The sequence below is a fragment of the Halichoeres trimaculatus genome, unplaced genomic scaffold, assembly GCF_033239565.1.
Source record: "Halichoeres trimaculatus isolate MK-OKI-2021-1 unplaced genomic scaffold, fHalTri1.1 fHalTri1_scaffold_13, whole genome shotgun sequence".
In the NCBI taxonomy this organism is placed as follows: domain Eukaryota; kingdom Metazoa; phylum Chordata; class Actinopteri; order Labriformes; family Labridae; genus Halichoeres; species Halichoeres trimaculatus.
The window spans coordinates 10,280,504-10,293,447 of record NW_027437191.1 but is presented as its reverse complement, the minus strand read 5'-3'; the positions used below and the strand labels follow the sequence as shown (position 1 = coordinate 10,293,447).

The following is a 12,944-nucleotide window of genomic DNA, read 5'->3' as shown; positions in this document are numbered from 1 at the left end:
TTTGATCCTCTCCATGAGCTCCATCGTCTTTACTCACAGTCACGCTGCTCTTTACTACTACTACTACTACTACTGTGACACATCCTCAGATCGAGTATGAGCTGCCTGAACTTTTCTGACTTGCAGCTTCTTGCTATGCCTCTGTCATCTCTCATCTTCTCCTCATATCCATGCTGAGCTTTCATCCAAAGAGCGCACCGCTCTCACCCACAGTAGTTTATGAGCATGATTTTGATAAAGCAGCAACCTCCGGTCTGGGAATATGAGACAATGCTGAAGTGCTAAAATCTGCTGTTTCTCGAGTGTCCACTTGAGGCTGGCTCCGGAAGTACCAGAAGTCACATACACACCAAACCAAAAAAAGCCATTTTCAAAGCAGAAATTAACCTATTTACAGCCTGGTTCAAAAAACGTCTCCTGTCTGAGTCGCTAATTTTACTACCGGCACCCACTGTACGGGGGGGGTTTCTTACTTGGCCATTCAGAGGATATTAAGATCTCGACCTCCCCCAATAAGAGGCACAGCTGAGGGTCAAGTGACTGACAGGCGCCCTATGGCTGTAGTCGAAGCCCTTGCCACTACCAAGCCAATTTCTGTTTCAGAAACGGACGGTGATGTTGGCGAGACTACGTCCATGTTTTTTACAGTCTATGATTTTGATAGACAAGCTCTGCGAGACCCTGCCTTCCCCTGCTGGAAAACATAACTTCTATAGATGAAAGAAACAGTTGCACAACGTCAATGGCAGCGAACACGGACATCTTAATATTGGCCAGTTGAAAAAAAGTGGATTTACGTGTATTCATTTGATTCGTCATTCACTACAATTTTCTAATTTCCAAGAATTCATATTCTTTATATGAGGACCTTGAGCAGATATGAGATTAATTCAAGTAATTAATTACAAATCCTGTAATTCATTAGATTAGTTTTTCTTACGTCTAACATCACAATTAGTAATGCTATATTTGTTGATGTGCTCTGCTGATTTCAGATCTGATTTCAGAGAGGTTTATGTCGTAAACCTGTATCTAACAGCTGGCTCTGCAGAGGTTTGCTGTGAAATGTGAGTGGTCAGAACACACTCAGGCCTCGCTGTGCTCTGTTATTTGTTTCTACCTGAGCGTTTCTATGACTCACTCTGTGCTCTGAGTGTTCGTCTGTCCTCTTACTCTGACCCTCTCTGTACACGCATCTCTTCTCCCTCCTCTTTTGTGCGTGACCACAGCTCAGCTGCTCCTCACAGAGCAGGTTTCATGCGTGTCCCACTTTCATTCCCTCCTGGTTAATATCAGGTACAGAGTATTATCTAGGCCATCTGTGCACATAGGATGCACGCTGAGGGAGAGGGGGGCTGGGTGCTCACTCACATGAATCGGGTGATGAGGATGTAAACGTTATCCAGAATCTTTGAGCTCAGGTGCAACACTTTGGTCTTTAAACCTGTGCAGATCCCACCTCTGTCTGTGTCTGTGTGTTCAGTGTCTGCGTCTTCTGGCTCTGTCTCTCTTTTTTTTTTGTGACAAACAGAGGCTCATTAGATTTTAGTTCTGATGTGTGTGGACACCCTTATTAACCCTTTTGTTGTTTTTGTGTTGCTTTCAGCGACAATGAGCACTGCAGCAGTTCTCCTGATTTGTGTTGGTGAGCTGTCAGGGAGTGGACCATCTGGGTAACGATGCACTCGTTAATCATTTTCCTTTATTGATTTTGAGCTAATCCTGGATGGAAGCATGTTCTCTGATGGTTTGTCAGGTCCTTGGTTCAGTATCTGACGGTGTGACAATCTTTTAAGCCGCCTGGAGCCTGACTGCACTCTTGAGATGGTTCTTACTACGTTCAAGTCATGGATTTTTGTTTCTTGTTGCTGCTCTTAGAGGCTCATTCTCATTCTGCACACTTGTTTTTGTAAGATAGATGAGTGTGTGTGCCTCGTTTTGGGAAAATCTGGAGCAGGTAGTGGAGCTGATTGAATGAAACTGCCTGAAGATCAAAAAAGCAGATGAGGAAACTTAAACCTGAAAACTCTGATTCTGACACAGGGAGGTGACGACTTGGTCCAAAGAGACTGGGGCACACATATCGAGCCTTTAACTGTCTTTCTTAAAAGTTTTACTGAGATTTTTGGTGCTTTACTTCTGCCCATCTTAAATATTACTGACGGATCTTTACATGTAGAAGCTCAGCTGTAGGATTTTTACTGTTTTCTGATGTAATTTAGTCAGAGATGTTTTGTCGTTGTCATGAGTGTATTAAGAGCAGAGACTGTACGCCCACAGTGAATATTAAAAACACAGACTGTAGCCTGAGTGATGCATTAGCCTCGACCTGACCTTCAGTAATGGACGACAAAGAGCATAAAGGTGACTCAGGTGCGACTCTCTGCTGCAGACAGAGATGAAAACTATGGAAACAGAGCAGCGTGTTTGTGCTGGATATCAAACTTTTCTAAACCCTGACAAACAGAGTTTACTGATGCTTATTGGATAAACTACACAAAACTGATGAGTCATAGATAAAAACACAGCCTCAGCTCTCCGTCCTGAATTTACAAACTAAGCCCAGTCCAGCTTCTGCTTCAGGGTGTCAGTACCTGCCAGGTTGAGATGTTGAAGATTAGGGATGCAGGATATATCAGTATCAATATCGGTATCAGCAGATGTGTAAAATTGAGCCAATATTTACTCATTAGCTGCCATTTTCAGAGAATCTTGAACGATCTTTCGAGACCTAAATAATATTGTTTTCTATGACTATGTAAACACCAAAACTACCTAAGGAGAGTGGATTCTCTTCTTTCATATCTCCCTACCAGTTTTTGATCCAAAAATCAGACAAAACATACTTTTTTTGATTGTTATCTCGAGCGTTACATCCTTTGATCTCCATGGTCGTCTTTTCTCACAATCACGCTGCTCTTTCTCCCTGAACTACCTCGACACATTATCTCAAATGTTTTTATTTTTATATTTTTACCAATATTGATATCGGTAAATATAGGTTTTTGGCCATAACAGCATTATTTACATTGGATATCGGTATCAGCCGAAATGTTCATTTCAGTGCATCCCTGTTGGAGATGTCTGTGCAGCACAGGTCCAATGAAGCCTCAGGGGGATTTACATCTTTGAAAAGTCTGACTGAAATCTTATCAAGTATTTTTCTCTTATTTAAAGTAGAAATTATCTTATTATACTCAATACAAGCCACATTCAACTTATCAGTCCAGAAAATGTCTTGTTTCAAGTCATATAAAGACAAAGAATGAGGTCTGAGTTGCCTGTAAAAAGTAAAAAAAATCTGCCAATGGAAGAAAAATTTGCTAAACTCAGCATTTCCAGTTTTGAGAAGAAGAGAAAACCAGCATGTGTGAAGAAGAAACTCTGGAGCATACATGAGACGTGTTTCTGAGTGAGTGTTGTAAATATGTGCAGGTGTGTTGGTCTACCTTTGCCCATGTACTCTGTGACGATGTAAATGGGCTCCTCGGACACCACGGCGTACAGCTGTACCAGCTTGTCGTGGCGGAGTTTCTTCATGATCTGAGCTTCCTCCAGGAAGGACTCTGGGGACATGGTTCCAGGCTTCAGGGTCTTCACCGCCACCTTAGTGGTGCCGTTCCACGTGCCTGCCACACACACACACACACACACACACACACACACACTGTCAGTACAGAGTATGGATTCACAATCAGCTCACAGCGTCTCAGAGTCAGACCCGGGAGCCGTGCAGAGTGTGGGGTCAGACTAACTGGAGGGGTGGTCATGCTTTAGGTGACTGTGAGGTAAACATGCAGCACAGAATGAGATCAGGAGCCATGAGAAGAAGCTCAGCGGTGATTTCTCATCACTGCGGCTGGAGGATAATTAAATGGGTTCAGATTGAGAGTGGACCTTCATTTGTAATGGCTTTTAAACGGCAGGAGAGGGATCCCACTGAGCTGTGAGAGCCACAAACACAGGAGCACGTAATCCTCTGTGGGATGATTAACAAAAGAAGCATGTAAGCTCTCATGCCGTTCACTGCCACACACTGTGAGGTGTCTGCAGACACAGCGTCAGAGCAGACATAACCAGATACAGATCACTGTAATCACTCCACTGAAGGAGCGCTCCATTCATCTCATTCTGTGACAGTGATGGGTTCAGGAGAATTAGTGAGGACCTAAAGGGAGACGGCTGACGTTCAGCCTGCCTGTGTGAGCTGGGTTTGGGGCTCAGCTCATAAATCAGAGGAGGCTTCTGTCGTGATGCAGCTGTGCAGATATTTGTGGGAGACAGGGCTGAGCAGATGACGCCCCCCGCTGAGGCTGAGGTAATAGGATCCCAGAGACAGGCTGTTATCTGGGGAAAGCCCTGCCTTCAGCATCTGACGAGAACATGTGTCTGAGTCCAGATTAACCAAGAGAAATGTAGAAACCTGGTCATGATACAGTCATGTCTGCAAAAATTATAATAAAAATCAATCAAGAGAAAATGTTTTATAGGCTCTGATGTTGATGAATTTTAGATGAAGTTTAGATCAGGTTTAGGTCTCCTTATGTTGTAGCTAACCTCCTAAAGCAGCATTTAGTTCAGTTTGGATAACATCTTTGAGTGAAAAAAGAACCTGAGGCTCATCTTTTAACAGTTTTTGAGCTGAAAGAGTTTTTACATTTTTATGTTTCTAAGAACCAAAACTGTATTCAGCTGTGTGTCCTCTAAACTGAGATCAGAGTCCTCTTTCCCCTGAGGAGACGGGTCCACAACATGAGTCCATGGTTATGTTGGACAGAAGCAGAGGTGGTGGCAGTGATGCCATTAGGAAAATAATTAAAATAGTACCTCTCATTTTTTATTTGAGAGAGAAAAAAGTAAAATTCATTTCAACCTCAGCTGGACATCTTTCATTAAACTCAAAGCTCTTTTTGAAAGAACTGATGGGTTCGTTATTGAGCTGATTTCCTTTGACAGTCCTGCTCCAACCTGTTGATCAGATGTGTGTTTTTAAAAACCTGTGAAATCCCTCAGGGGTTCAGGTACAGGTGTTTTCTCAAACTTCAAATATAAAATCACACAATTTTTAACACTGATTTAATTCATTTATAATTATGCATATACAGTGCTAAACACCTTTATTCTACCATCCAGTCTGAGATGATCACCACCACTGCCCTAAAGAAACAGTAAATTACTGATTATTTTTATTTTTTTTGTTTATGTTTATGTTTCTGTTACGTTTAATCCACCAGTATGTGAAAGCTCTTTAATCAAAATAATATCTTTAGTGGTAAAATATGAATATTATTGTTGTCCATGAATTTTCAAGTTTACTGTTTTACAAAACAGCAGAAAAAATAAAGCACATTGTTATTCTTTGGTTTCCAAATCACAGTTATTTACTGTCATCCCTGAAAAGAAAAATCTGTCTCAGTGGTTGTTTACTCTTGACTTCTCTGAGAACTACAGTCTTTTAGCTCAAATTTGTGAATAAAAACATTAACTCAGTTCTCTTTGAGTGATTCTTGAGAAATTTATGACTAAAGAACCGAATATCATCAAAATAAAACCCTTCATGATCCTGGATGATTTTCTCTGTTATATAATAGACCCGTGGCTCGTTACATTTGTTAAGCACTGCATTGATTAATGTTAAAATTAGTAGTGAGTGTGTTGCATAAACATAGGAAAAAAAATCTCCACTGTTTTTCTGAATTAATAAGAGAGAAAATATCTTCATGTCACCTAGCCAGCTCAAGTTTAAGTTCCCTCATCTTGTATCCACGCAGCAAAACAATAGCAAAACCAATTCTCTTAATCAGAGAAACTAGAGCCTCAAAAAAATCTTTACCAAAAGCAAAATATAAAAAAACTGTGACGTGTGTTCATCCTTACATGATGTGCTGTTTGGACTTTATGATAGAGATTTGGTTAATTCAGATAAACAGCCCAACTATCAATTTAATTTGTTTTGGTTTCCTGATTTTTACATGACTGTATTAGGTATTTTAAGATCTTGTTTATTTCTTGTTAAATTGATATTTTTTTAATTAACTCTTTGATGTAAATACCCCTTATTATGTGCTGTGCTAGTCTGATATCTGCAGGTCTTCGCTGAGGTTTATGAAGACGATCAGCAGCTTTATACTTTTTGATTTTCTCAGACAAAATCTGTAAATGTATGTGAAAAACAAACAAAAAATAAACTGAATCATTTTTTTGTTGGATTTATTAATACATCAGTGGCTGATCAACTTCATTTTACTCATTTGATTGTTTGTTCTCTGCTGATTTATATCACAGTTTAATTACATAAAACATGGGTAGAGGTATATTTTTATTCATAGAAACTCCAATTTTTAGTCTCATTTGCTGAATTCTGTGTCATATCAAACTCTTACATTAACTGGGGGTGTGAGGGGGAATAATAGTGTGTGATTTCTCCAGGAAACCAACTTTGTGCACCAGTCACAGGAAAATGTTTGTTTCTGGGAGGTTTCTCTTACCGTAAAACACATCAGCAAAACATCCCGTCCCCAGCTTTAATTCCAGCTGAAGTGCGTCTCTGCTGATCTCCCAGGCATCATGACTCAAGCCCACAGTGTCAGGGATGTAGTTCACACACACGCCCGTTAAATGAAAGCACAAACCATCCGCACTCTCTACAGGGGGAGGGAAGGGAAGGGAAGGGAAGGCACACAGGGTTAACGACAGGAGGGGAGCATGCAGCGAGGCACACGGAGGGAGGGAGGCCATCTTTAGACTGAGAGCAGAGTCTCCTGACACACTTTGGATGCTTTTACACATGGTTTCAGGAGGGAGGGGTCAGGAACCAGAAATAAGTCCCAAAGTGGGATTATTAAAACATTCCTGCCCTATTTTCTCATCTCCCCCTCCCCCCAGGACAGATTACAGCCTGTGTTCTGGGCTCAGTCTGGTGTCTCTGCTGGCTCAGTGTGGCCCTCCTCCACGTCACCTCCTCTACCGCAGGTTTCTGGATCCGTACCCATCCAAACCTCCCCAAACTGCCCGTTCCCAAGGCGCTTGATGAGCTGCAGAGACTCCCGCGGGATTTCCCACACATCTTTGGTTTTGACGGACAGGTCGGCAAGGCGAGGCATCCCTTTGTGGCAGGGAACCACCAAGCGACAGCAGAGCCCGGCGGCTCGGTCTGCAGACGAACAAACAGCAGCGCAGGGCAAAGCAAAGAGAGACAGAGATGTGGAGACAGTTAGCAGAGCGTCCAGCAGACAGAGGGAAGCCTGAAAGCAGAAAATCTGGAGACAGATCTCCTTCACATGGTTTGGAGTTGTCCTGTATTAGAATCCTTTTGGAGACAAACCACAATGTTGACTTCAAAGACAATATGGTACAATGCAGAGCAAGACCCTAAAATTTGGATTTTATGCAATATGAGGGCCTTGATATTTTGCCATCTTTGTAGGTAGGATGGACAGAGAGGTGTGTCCCTTTACAGACCAACTTGAGATTCATTACGTGGATTAAACTAAATATGAACATATATATATATGTATATATACACAAATATAAAATAGGAAAATAAAGAGAGCCATGCTGGGGAAAAGGGGGTTATCATAATGTGATTTTTATTTTTATTATTGTGTTTGTTTACTTGCTTGCTTGTTTGTTTTTCTGTTAATCATTGCTTTTCTTGTGTCAAATTTGTACGACAAGACTTTTCTGACAATTATTGTCATCTATATTTGTTTCTTTTTTTAATGTCATGTTTATCTGAAACAGGCCACAGGATGCTTACATTGACGGTGGATTCATCTGTTAAATTAATGTTGTACCAATGAACAAACCTATATAAAAAAAAAGGAAAATCTGGAGACAGACAAGAGAGGGCAGAGGGATCAGGACGGCTGAAAGTCACTTTTTTGCAGTCTCTTGTTTCTGGTTCAGGTAATGCTGCAGCTATCAGTCCAATGTTTATGTTTATGTATGAAGGCAAACACACTGTAAACCTGGATAAGTTGAGTTTACTTAAAAAAAGGCTTGTAAACTGGTTACCTAAAAAAAATGAAGTAATGAAATAAATTAATTTAACTCAACATCTTAAGTAGTTACGATTATTATGGAAAATTATTCTATTGAATGTCTTTTATCAAATAAACCTGATGCTTATTTGTTACAAATTCAAATATTAAGTAATGTCAAAAAATGTTGCATATAACTGTAAAACATAATAAGTTGACCTTACTCAAAACTGAAAGATGTGACATCAATAAAATTGTCTTATGAATTAAGTAAATGTAATAATAATAAATCGAAGCAGATCTGAACAACCAAATTAAATAACATTTTAAAGAACAGCTGGGTCTCATATCCACAGCGTTCCCTCTTCACTCATGGTTACAAACGCTGTTACAACAAAAACCAGCTCTAATTTTATAACTTCAGTAACTGTGAGTGAGGAAGGAAGGCAGTAGATATGAGACCCTGATGTACATTGAAATATTGTTCTTCAGGGGGCACAGGTTGTTTGAGCCCCACGGCACTGACTGGCAGTCTGTTCTCCATGGCACGGGGTCCTGTACCTATTGAGTTCTGCAGTATGCCCCTAATGGTTAATGTATTTATAAACGAAAATTTTCACTTGACTATAAGGCTATTTAGGCCAATTTTGAAAATTAAAAAAAATTAAACTTATTTGTTTTTGACGCAAACAGACAGTCCTCATCACTTGGAGCATAGACAGCTTATCAATGCCACAAGGAGCACAAAAATTGGTCCATGCTGTGGAGCACAGACAGCTGGTCTATGCTGTGGAGCACAGACAGCTGGTCTATGCTGTGGAGCACAGACAATCTGTGCCACTGCTGCACGTCTAGAAGTACAGCAGGGTATCATATGGACTGCATCCCCTCCTCACTCATGGTTACAAAATGCAGTCTCACAAACTGATGATTTTAAGTTGTGCTTACTTAAACATACAAAAGTTAAATCTATTCAGAAATCATCAGTTTCAACACTGAAAACTCAGACATTACATTTCTTACCTTAATCCAATTGAGTAATTTAAACTTTTGGGTATACAGAGCAGATAAAAGTGAAACTATTTGTCTATTCATCTATATGCAGCTCACTTTGAGAGTTTTGGTACATTTACAGGAGTTTTGTCCATGTGTGAATAAGATTAAAAATTTTTTTGTGTCGCTCCATCCCTCTGAATGCCTGAGTTTCTCATGTTGCTGTAAGCACCTCAGTGCAGGTACATTTAAGGTGAACATGGCTCATTTAGGCTGAATGTATCCCTGACCCGGCCTCCCTTTACGATAATGATGCTCATTTATGTAAAGTGAAACCGTACAGGCTGGGTAATAGACTCCCTCTGCTGTGGTCAAACATACAGATGGAGCTTAGGGACTTTATGTTCCATGAGGAGCATTAATGAGCATGCTCTTTGAGGCAGTAGAGAGGCGTCCTATTGGCTGTCATTTCTTGGTGACATTGGGTCATCAAACATCTCTTTACTTCAGAGGAAGTGCTTGTGTTTGTCTGTGATCGATCCCAGCAGAGGATTGCAGCTGGGTTCCTGTTGGAGTGTCTAGTTAGACCCCCTTCTTTTTCTACTAACGCAGAGTCAGAGTGACCACCTCCCTCCCTGCTGCCTGTGATAAGGCCCCGGTTGTTTGCATGGGGCAGTAAAGATGAGATAAAGGTCTGCGTCTGACCCGTGGGACTGTTCAACCTGCAGCTCGGCCATCAGAGGCCATCTGTGCCTCCTGCCCGCCTGCTGCACTCACACGTCGATACAGCTCTATGTTCACTCTGCTGGTTGTCATAAAAGCTGTCGATATGTGGACCGTAACCACACAGCAGCCATCAAAACAGCCTCCCGTGTTTCCTGGAAAGGCACGACAGCTTTACATGATCGATGTTTGGCTTTGATCAGAGGTCACTCTGTTATTTCCACTAAATACTCAGTTTTATATCTCAGGAAGAAGATACAAATCTCTGCTCCAAGTAAATAAGCTACAAAAAGTCTGATCCCTGATACTCACATGAGTCCTATGTGATGGACTCTTGTCAGAACGAAAGCTCTCTGCTCTCACTGTATATGTCAAATCAGGGCAGAGCATTAACTCTTGTCAATAAAGTTTCCATTGAATGCTCCCACACACTGAAGTTGCAGTCAGATATAATGACCTGGATCATAAACGTTAAGTATGGTCACCTTTCTGACGTGTCAACAGATGTAGAAGCTTTGCAACAGCAGGATCTGTGGTGGAGCTGTTGCATCACAATGACAGGTGGTCATATTGATCAGCTGATTGGAGTGAATTGCCCTGAGGATGGGGAACCGGCTTGTAGCTTTGCTTTCATGATGCATGTCAGAATCTGTGACGTGGTGAAGAACACTACAGTGTACAGACTGCTGGACCAGTGTGAGAAAAATGAACTCTAAACCACCCCTGCATGTGACCTCAGCGATTGGATCAGAGATTTTGTATTCATTCACTTTTGGTTTCTCCATGAAATCCTTTTTTCTTATTGAAGCAAAGTTACTGTGACAAAAAGTTAGAAAGTAAAAACCCTGAGCAGGTCTATGATTAATAATGAGTCACCAAAGAACACTGAGGCTCTTTTCCAAAACTCCAAATGAATTTTTTTGGATGTCCTACTAATTTGGGAATAAATCTCAGTATTTAACAGGCCAGTCTACTCATGGACTCTATATTAAATTGACGTAATCTCTGTGGCGTCACCCATCTGTGTCTAAAACAGAGTTTTGAAGCAGATCAGCACACCATCATATTGGAACTGGAGCTAACTCGCAATCATAATAACTTTTAGACTGCCTTGTTAGACAAAATTTTGCCTCCTTACAGTGAGTGATGTTAGAGAAATTAGCCATGTAGATGGGAGACATTTTTTGTATCAGCTTGGAAACATGTTTTTTTCTGCTGTGAAAACGTCTTTTTTTAGCTTGGTGTGTATGTTGTTTCTGGTACTTCTGGAGCCAGCCTCAAGTGGACAGTCGATGAACTGCACATTTTAGCACTTCTACAGTGCCACTTGATTCTACCTGGCTCAATGTTTCCCATAATGCACAGCACTAATTTTGTTATTCCTTTCTCCTTTATTGGATTCAGTTTTACGTGCATTACTGCCATCTACTGGTTAGCAGCACATCTGCAACCAGGGATGTCCTGATACAGATTTTTATTACCTCTGGTCTGATCTGATTTTTTGATATATGTTTTGCCAATACCGATCTGATACCGATACCTTTCTCTGATAAATCCCGTACTCTGCTGGGTGATTCCGTTGTAAATAACAAATCATATTTATTGTATTTAAGTGAGCCCTGTTGGTACCTCCTCAAGGACTCGCTTTACAAATGTTGCAAGACGCTGTTTTACTATCATTGCTTTCCAAAGAGAAGTAGTCCCACACAGCCGATATGTTTGCTATGTGGTTTGATTTACAGCAGCCGTAAAGCGTGACGGTGCTTAAAACATGGATCCGTCCCGATCATGTACCAAAAAACAATACTATCAAATCCTCCAAAAATAGCCATATCTGGTGCTGACACTGATCAGTGTATCGGGTTGGGACATCCCTAACTACAACGATAAAGTTAAATGACCTGTTACACATGAAGTAATGCAAAAGTAATCCTGGTGAACCCATTTACCTAATTCTTACTTGAAGGTGGTGAATAATTATGAAAATCCTTTTTTTAAATATAGAATTCTGTTTAATTCAGAAACCTGTTTTCACTTCCAATAGTCAATTTCCAATAGTGTGAAAAAGACAAGTTTTTTTTTATCATGACTGATTTATCAAAGCAATAAAAAGGGTAAAAACATCCAAGGGGGGAGAAAACGTATAATTGGGACTGTACTTCATCCTTGCGTAGTATAAACACGGAGGTTCAAATAACAGCCTTAGTCTTCTCTGGTTTCTCTCTGACTAAAGGATGCAATTAAAAAAAAATGCTTGATTAGAGAAATGCTGCAGGACGTGTCTCAGTGTGGTTCTTAAAAATGTACGGGGACATACTCGTAAAAATACTGAAAGGTAAGAAAGACAACTTTGCTAATTTTCAGTGTTGAGTGAAAATTAAGGTTTTTCATCTGTCAGCTCCTGAAGCTGAAGGATCAGCTTGGCAACTTTAAGACCCATGAACTAATACTGCTGTTTGATATGAGCTTCTTTAGACAGTGACACTATAATTACCTATACTTTAAAGGTAGTATGGTTAAACTGTATGTTGATTTAGTTAGTGATATTTAAGGTCTAATGATCCAGTTTGACTGACGGTGAGATGTTGCTGTGATTGGCTGGAGATGGTCGCGTAGTGCGAGCAGAAGTAAAAGGAGCACAGCTGAAACCTCACACAACCCTGATTCACTGTGTTTCAACAACAGAGTTTCAATAGAGGAAACAACAACAGAGACAGGAACAGGTCTGATGATTTAACGTTAATATATCTCTTTTAAACGCCTCCTGTCACCTCCTTCAGTCGTCCTTAGAGTGATGGCATCTTATTCAGTTTATCTTCACATCACACACAGAAGTGTGAACATGCTCTTCAAAAGCAGCTTCTGTAGATAACAGTGACAGTTTGTCTGACTTTAAGTCAGTAACTTTAACTCTGATCTTCTATCAGTCAGACTCTGCTCTCTTTAAGTGCCGAATAAAGCAGAGCTGCTTTGAGTTTAACTTTATTTAAAAGGAGAAGAAGAGGCTATTTGTTCCTCCAAACACAGTTTCACCTCACACGTGTTTGGTTTTGAGGTCTCTCTTCCATTCTCTCAGAAAAACATGAAGCACATCTTTATGGCATCATTTCTGAAACACTCTGCAGCTTTTTAAAGACATGAATAGAAAAAGGAGAGCAGGAAGCAATGAAAGCACGAGCCCTGAAAAGAGTCAAGGTTATTACAGAGACGTGCTGTCGGTTCCATACGTCATCTGCAGGGCTGAAA

General features: G+C 40.7%; 1 protein-coding gene across 1 annotated transcript in view; it reads right to left on the bottom strand.

Annotated features, from left to right (window-relative positions):
* Window positions 1-12,944, bottom strand: part of fynb (FYN proto-oncogene, Src family tyrosine kinase b) — a 121,732-nt gene that overhangs the window by 9,518 nt on the left and 99,270 nt on the right. The window contains exons 8-9 of the mRNA XM_074684710.1: window positions 6,989-7,153; window positions 3,450-3,629 (exon numbers count right to left, since the gene is read on the bottom strand). Coding sequence (XP_074540811.1) covers window positions 3,450-3,629; window positions 6,989-7,153 — 345 coding nt within the window. The remainder of the gene's footprint in view (window positions 1-3,449; window positions 3,630-6,988; window positions 7,154-12,944) is intronic.